The sequence below is a fragment of the Pyrus communis genome, chromosome 8 (genome assembly GCF_963583255.1).
Source record: "Pyrus communis chromosome 8, drPyrComm1.1, whole genome shotgun sequence".
Lineage (NCBI taxonomy): Eukaryota > Viridiplantae > Streptophyta > Magnoliopsida > Rosales > Rosaceae > Pyrus > Pyrus communis.
Genome location: NC_084810.1, coordinates 15477283 through 15485069, shown reverse-complemented (window position 1 = coordinate 15485069; position 7787 = coordinate 15477283). Strand labels below are relative to the sequence as shown.

At 33.3% G+C, this 7787-nt stretch overlaps 1 protein-coding gene across 1 annotated transcript; it reads right to left on the bottom strand.

The window, feature by feature from the left end:
* Positions 1-253: 253 nt before the first annotated feature.
* On the bottom strand, positions 254-7353 carry LOC137742661 (fatty acyl-CoA reductase 3-like). Its single transcript, XM_068482584.1, has 10 exons — positions 7157-7353; positions 6942-7045; positions 6302-6504; positions 5775-5875; positions 5076-5268; positions 2109-2270; positions 1921-2002; positions 1240-1506; positions 780-907; positions 254-666 (listed from the first exon to the last, which is right to left on the bottom strand). The coding sequence occupies exons 1-10, from the start codon at positions 7233-7235 to the stop codon at positions 513-515; spliced, it is 1473 nt and encodes a 490-aa protein (XP_068338685.1). The 5' UTR covers positions 7236-7353; the 3' UTR covers positions 254-512.
* Positions 7354-7787: the final 434 nt, after the last annotated feature.

Below are 7787 nucleotides of genomic sequence, written 5' to 3'. Positions count from 1 at the left end.
AAGATAACAGGTGTTACATGAAAATGACACGAACATGATAGACACGACCCGTTTGCCAGGCCTAAGCAACACTAAGATTGACATTGTAACCAACCAAAACTGAAAATAAGGTAAATCAAAACACATTTAGTGGTTTGCAAATAACCAATTCAATAATCGTAATTATTGTGTAATAAAAATATTTTAATTTGTAAAACATATTCTTACAGTTAGGACTCGTTATAACGAAAACACAAATTCAATTAAAAACCAATTAAAGAAGTTGACACTTTCATATATCATATTACATTGGCGACAACAACTTTTCACACCAATGTTTATGAAAACAAAATAACAATAATCCTGTATCATAATTCGTACACTTGATTGAAGTATACTATAATATGCATATTCGGAGCCACAGCATACAGCCTCGAGTAAATACATTTGCTAGAGTCTTCCCAATTCCAAAATACATTACATAAATACATAACGAAAGGAAACAAAACATGCTTATATCCCAATTTGGGTAATCATTTGAAGACGTATTTCACAACCCCAGGAAGATGGACATTCATCATGTAGTCGTCCCAATTTATGCACTTTGGATCAAAGTAAAATATATCTGCCTCTGTGGTGTTTTCTCTAACTGCCATTTGCAGCTTCTCTGTGTTCATATCATCGAAGCTGCATGCAATAATTAGTTCATAGTTAGTTAGTTCTCACAATATGGAATAAAATTATCTTTCAAGACCAATGACATGAACAACAAATAAGTAAAGGAAATCATATATACATACACTCCTTTGAAGAACAAGTATGGTTTGTAAAGCTCCACCAGCCTCATCACAAATTTGATTTTTCTACTGAGATCCACGTAGGTGCCCTTGAAGTACTGGCAAAATGCTGTATTAACCACCTCCAATCCCTGATGAGTTGGAAAAATTAGACACAGCGGAGTATTATATCAAGACAGAACACACTGAACTCAAAGGGCAACTTTTACATAATTTTAGAGAGAGAAAATGATATAGGAAGACGCGATGGGGGACTTCTGGATGATGGAACCATACATGCTCGCACATCCAAACTTCAAACCATAAGCTGTCAACCTTAATCACATTACAAGTGTCATAATTTTTGTTGACTCGTAATACCATGTCAGCACGTGACCGCACAGTTTTCTTAGTTACGTTTGTGCACAACCTATGATTGAAAAAAATTATTAATGCATGCAAAACAATATGTCGAACCAATTACCTTCAGGAACAGTAAGTAACGGACAGTCATGTATCTGTGAAAGCTAGCCATGCTGCCCATAACTGTAACCTTACCAACCTTGACTGGCGTCCCATCTTTATTAATCCATGGTTTCTTGGTGAAGAAACGGAATCCATAATCGTGAAGATTACTATATCTTAAAGGATTTCTCATAGACGATCCTACTTGATAAATTACTTCACCAGGTTGATTTGCATGGGCTGCCATTGCAGCAAGTATTGCATTCACAACCATGTCAGCTGGTATCTGCGCACGATGTTTATATAAATAATATCATCAATTGTTTTGTAAATGCGTAAGAGTATAATAAAAGATGAGCACTAATTACGTAGAATTTCTTTATTGGCTAATGAACTAGTGTATGCCTGACCGACCTAATATTTGTCAGTAACAGGTATACACCTTTATTTTTTTAATGAACATTCTTCGGCTGTTTATATATAAAGTGCGTTCTTTGAAGATCACAGCTTCAAATACACATGAATACATATTTGTAAAAAATATGCATGCATGTTAAATTATAAATTTTTATGCGTAAAAATAAATCCCACGTATAAAGAGCAGTATAATTTTGTATTTTGATTTTAACATCCTCTAAGCTTGGAGATATATAAGAGGGTATAAATAGTAGCAAACTGAAGAAGTATTTTGTCAACTCACCACATCAACAATTGCATCAATATCGCAGAGAAAGAATGTTAATTTTCCTTTACCATAGCCAACTGCAATGCTATCAATGGTTCTGCATGTGACACAAGTGAACAGATAAAAACGTAAATGTTTATATGAGACCAAGAACTAGCTATATATTTAACGATAATAAGGAAGGTTTGTTTGTATGAACACACCTGATTCCTTCAACCCAACCAGGAAAAGGTTCTTTGTAAGTACTGGAGATGATGGTAGGGCGAATAATGACCACAGGTAGATTTTCTTTTAGGTCTCCTATTAGCATCTCTCCCATTGCCTTGGTAAACACGTAGGTGTTTGGCCATCCATATACAATTGCTCTAAGGAAATAATTTAACAAAAATGTGAGATTTAGAATTTGTATAGTTTGGATTTCATATTATAGAAGTACAATTTATTTATTTATCCCTACATAGTTAGTAATAATTAAGTAGATTTGATATATATAAACATTCAATGAAAACTACATAAACTATAGTTCAGTAAATTTGTCATGAGGATAATCATTTTTACACACCATTTCCTTGTTCTGCACACCACTATTTATTTATTTATTTCTATTTTTTAAACTTGTTTAATCAAAATTGACAATGATAAACATGACATAAGGTGTATGGAGTGAGTAATGTGTTTGGTTTATGTCTCAATCAATGCACACCGCAAGTTTGTATGACAAATCAGAGCACAAGCCACGAATGTAGTAGTTTGTTGTTTTATGGGTGGACAATAATTAATATAATACGGGTACACTGTTACCCGTTGTATTAATAAAGCAAAAATATATAAGTAAAAGATTACACATATTTTATATTAATAAAGCAAAAATATATAAGTAAAAAATTACACATATTTTTATATTATTAGTATGAGACGTTACGCGTATTCATACATAATACGATCAATATCTTGTTATTCTATTTTCTTTTAATTTTGACATACTGTTTGCTCAGTAGTTTTCTATATTGACCCAACACACTTTAGGGGTAGGCATGCATAAAAACCGATGAACCGAAGAACTGGACCAACCCGAAGCGGTAAAAATTCAAGTTGATCAACAAAAATCAAAGAGCCGGACTGAAATTAAACCAAACTAGAGAATAACTTACATGTGAGCAGCTCCTGGGAGGTGTGCTATAACAAGACACAGACTCGAGTACTTACATTTGTGGTCGAAAAGATAACCAAGTTAATATTTTCCAAAGAACAACATGATACTGTATAGGACAAATAAAAAGCAATCAATCTGGATGCTAAAATGGTCTACCTTCACCATAAGTCAAAGCTACCATGAACACTTAACGTTTAAGGTTGTCAGGCTTTATACTGTAGTTGTCCTAGTTCTGAACGTACAGCTTGGGTTAAGCTTTAGACCATGATTAAGAGCATTTTTAATGGAAATATAAAAAATAAATGTCAAATACTAATTTAATGGTTGATGTAGTAATTTCAGATTTTCTATTTTCCAATCTATATGGTTTTTGTTATAAATAATATTTAGAGGACCCATTTTAAAAAGAAATCAATTAAAATAAAATTTTTAAGATTTATAATTGGTGCAATGAGGCGCATATAATAAAATAATTAAAAATTATTTGATATCATCTTAGAACATCTTTAAATGAGATGTTAAAAATGTCCACATAAGTTATAACAGTAAAAAAAAGGACTAAAATAATATTCTGCAACCGAATTATCAATTCCTATATGACAATGATATGGATTGACAGCAAAGAGGTTGCTGTCAAATTTGATAGCAACCTCAAATATTTTTTAATTAATTAATTTTTTTTTTTTTTTTTAAATCTCCTCTCTCGATTCTCAACCGCTGCTCGCCTTCTTCCCTTTTCTCAGAACCAAACCCAGAAATCAACCTCACGATCTCAATCTAAAACCCAAATGTAAGCCTCCATTTCGTACCGTAGCTCAAACAAGAGCTCTCAATCCTTGTTGCAATCCCGAAAAAGAAAATCCATGGAGTACATCACCACACCTGCAAACGGAGTCCACTCGTCTTTCTCCTTCCCTTCTCCTCCCGTTCCACAGTTCCTTGGAATCAGCCAATACTAAAATACTGTAACCCAAATCGTTCCTCCAATCCCCAATTAAAAGGTACCCAACAAAAGCAACTAAGGAAGAGAACCACATCAGATGGCCGAGATGGGGTTTACCAGACGGCCATGGAAGTATGAAAAGATGGATTCGCAAGAGCAGTCCCTTCGATTCGAATTCAGAAAAGAGAGAAAAAAGATCAGGAGAAGTCCAGAAAGAAGGGGCTGGCTTAGTATGAATTTCTTTTTATCAATTATTTATATGTAATTTAAAATAAATAATAAAAATTCTGCTAAAAATTAGTGTAATAAAATAATAGTTTAATTTGACATATCAGGTGAAAAATAAATTTTTAAAAATGTCAAAGTGTCGTATAGGTTGTCAAATTCAAATTTTATGTTTAAAATTTGACATCTCCTTTGGAGATGGTCTTATGATAACTCATATGTCAATCTATATATGATTGACATATAAGTTGGAACTTGCTCCTACTTTCAAATTTGATTATATGACATTTCACTTAGGATTTGACAATTTCCTTTAGAAATGATTTAAAACAAACAATAAATTGATCAGAGGACTTCCATGACAGCACAGACATCAGCATCGTAGCATTTGTGCCATAAAAGTTATTTTCGTTCCACAAGAGTTTAAGCCAATAAACTATTGAAATTTGATGATGTGAGGAAAAGTTTGTCCCACATCGATGAGGGACATGCCTTGCTATAAGCTTATATGGTCTTAAGCTACTCTCTATATTACTAATTGTTTTTATGGTGGAATCTCAATTTCATCATGGTATTAGAGCAGATTGTCCCTTGTATGTAAGCCTAAGGGACACACGTGCTTATGCGTTACACAGTTGTTGTCCACGTGTAGGCTTGAAAATCGGTCACACGTGCGGGGGCGTGTTGAGATTTGATGATGGTGAGGGACATGCCTTGCTATGGACTTATATGGTTTTAGAATACTCTTCATATTGTCAATTGATTTTATGGTAAAATCACAATTTCATTATAAATAAGTGAGAGAAGAAAGTGCAAGGAAGAATGTTTTTTTTTTTTTTTTTGACAAACCTTTTGAGTCCAAAATCTTTGAGGGCCAGAGTGATTGCTTGTTCTAATGCCCCCTCCGCGCGGAGCTCTTTCAGTTTTTCCTGGACCAGCTTGATTTCATTGTCGATGTCTAGCCCTGTGGTCCCATTGAGTGTCTCACCCATGCGGTATGTGTTTTCTAATAAAAGCCCCTCCTTTTCGCCGCAAACATAGGCTGAAATGATAGAATCTTTAGCAGTGAGCGACGGTGGGATAATAAATTAAGATTAGGATAAATTTAAGAGTTTCTTTCAAAATGTAAAAACTTTGCACAACATGACAAGTTCAGGTAATAGCATGTGAATTTGTTACCACGAATGACCTTAAAAACTTTTTATCAACTTTTTCGCAATTTTACTGTGTTTTTTAAGTAAATTTGTTAAACGTTTATTAATTGGTTCCGTATTAGTTTGAAAAACTTTCGAATGTTCTTTACGATGTTCTCTGAAATGATTGTATACCTTTTTAAATTAAATAAAGAAATTTTTAAACTTTAATCCTTCAAGAAGATTAAAATTTAATAAAAATCTAATGTGAGATTAGATATTGATTTTAGTCTCTTGATAAAAAACGAAACGCACACCCGATCCATTATATTGCTCTCGTATTACTTGAAACTGGGTATTATTATATTAGTTCAGAACAAAAGGATCTAGAAACAATCAAAGATCAGACACTAACCTGTGGACACGTGGACCAGCACCTTTAATGTATTACATTGCTTAGCAAAGTTCAATACATGCATCGCTCCCAAAGTATTGAGGGCAAGTGCAATATCATATCTGCACACAACAATATATATTTCAGTCTATTCTGCTATATTCTTATATTATATTTGTTATATTCTTGCAGACTTACTAAACTGTAAATCTCAATTATGCGTCAAAAGAATTCTCTTTTATAAATTCACAGTATTCGTATATTATATTTGTTATATTCTTGCAGACTTACTAAATAATCAAACTGTAAATCTCAATTATGCGTCAAAATAATTGACTTTGTTATAAATTCACAGTATAACAAGAGTATAAAAAGAAACGATAATTTTAACTAAGTAAACTGAAACTCAACAATAAATATTAAAGGAGATTTTCACATACTATTTTTCTTTTTCCACATACTTCTTTTTATTTTTATCGCATGATCTTTTTCCAATTTATTAAATCTAAAAGTTTGGGCGTGCGAAAATCATTTCTTAAACATTTTACCTTTCATCAAAGTTGGTAGTTGCAGCTAAGTTCACAATGACATCTATATGACTCAGCATCTCTTCCCTCAAGCTAGAATCATTCAAGCCCAAATCCTCACGAGAAATGTCTCCAGGCACCACAGTCAGCTTTTCTGAGATGATTGAGTTCATACCTGCTCCCCATTTTTCCTTCAACACTCTAAAAAGATCCTTCCCAATTATCTACAAATAGAAGTGACCAAAAAAGTTAAAAATTGAAATAATTTCGATTTCCATAGCATTTCAAATTCAGAAACAAAATATTTCTTTCCCCACATTTCATATATTTATTTTAGTGCACCAAACTTCTTAATATAGACAGACTGAGGTGGTCCAATACACAATTACCTATATTCTTTTGCCATTCTTGTCTATTTGGTATGCGCAAAAAAGAAGATATGCAGAAGCAAAAGGGAAATATACTTTGAATCTTCTCCTGCACTAAACTAAAAATTATACATAGATAGATGTACATATGTATACCCTTTTTCTTAATTTAAGCAATATTACTATTTTAATATGCACCAGAGGAGGGTAAGGGTTTGAACTTTAAGCTCACAACGCAGTGAATTGAAGGATAAACACTAACCACCTACGTAGTCTACCACTTCCATAGATACCTCATTATTCAAACGCTCATTAGCTGATTTTGTATCAGGAGCTCTAAGAAGAAGGTAGAGCTTCTTAACATTTGGTTGCACCCTCAGTATCTTCTCTACAAAAACTGCATACATTATTCAAGCATATTAGGTGCGTGTAACTAAAACAAAGACACAAACACAGAGAGAGAGAGAGAGAGAGAGAGAGAGAGAGAGAAGGTAGAATCGGATAGTACTCTTTGCTAGAAAGCCAGTGGCGCCAGTGACTAAAATGTTCTTGTTCTCAATGAAATAAAGGATACTTTCCAACTCCATTGGAGGAAAAAAGTTGGATGTAAATACCAGAGAGTTAGGGTGGGAGAGGAAGAAAGTGTACTAAAGAGAGATCAAGTTAAAGAGTGATTTATATGCTTCAAATGCGAAGCCAAGTGAGGGAGTGGCGCAGGGATATGTTGCAGTACAGCCATTATATGATATAATGAAAAGATAGGGCAATTATGAGGTAGAGTGCACGCTAGCAGTTGGGCAGCTGTTCGTTTGCATTCAGAGTAATTAAGGGTTAATTACTTCAATCATTTTACCCCTTTTATTATTCAATATTCGTATTTTTTTTACGAAATAATATTTTTTTTAAACTCTAAACCTTAATTTACAGACACTTAGTACTACGACATCATGATATTCTTCTTCACTTGTAAGTGAGAGGTCTTATTCTCGCCAAAGGCGAATTTAGACCACATTATTGCTAGTCCATTGTGAGGCTTAGCCCACTTTCCCACCCCTTATTGTTGATAATATTGTTTGTTTAAAACAAAAACAAAAAAAATATCTTGTAATCTACAATGAGGAGACCAACTAATTATTATT

Coding starts and splice junctions, on each gene's coding strand:
- LOC137742661 (XM_068482584.1), bottom strand. CDS start 7,235: ATGGAGTTGGAAAGTATCCTTTATTTCATTGAGAACAAGAACATTTTA. Junction 5,269..5,774: donor GCTGGTCCACGTGTCCACAG/GTTAGTGTCTGA, acceptor CTATCATTTCAG/CCTATGTTTGCGGCGAAAAG. Junction 2,271..5,075: donor AAAGATTTTGGACTCAAAAG/GTTTGTCAAAAA, acceptor TTATTTCCTTAG/AGCAATTGTATATGGATGGC.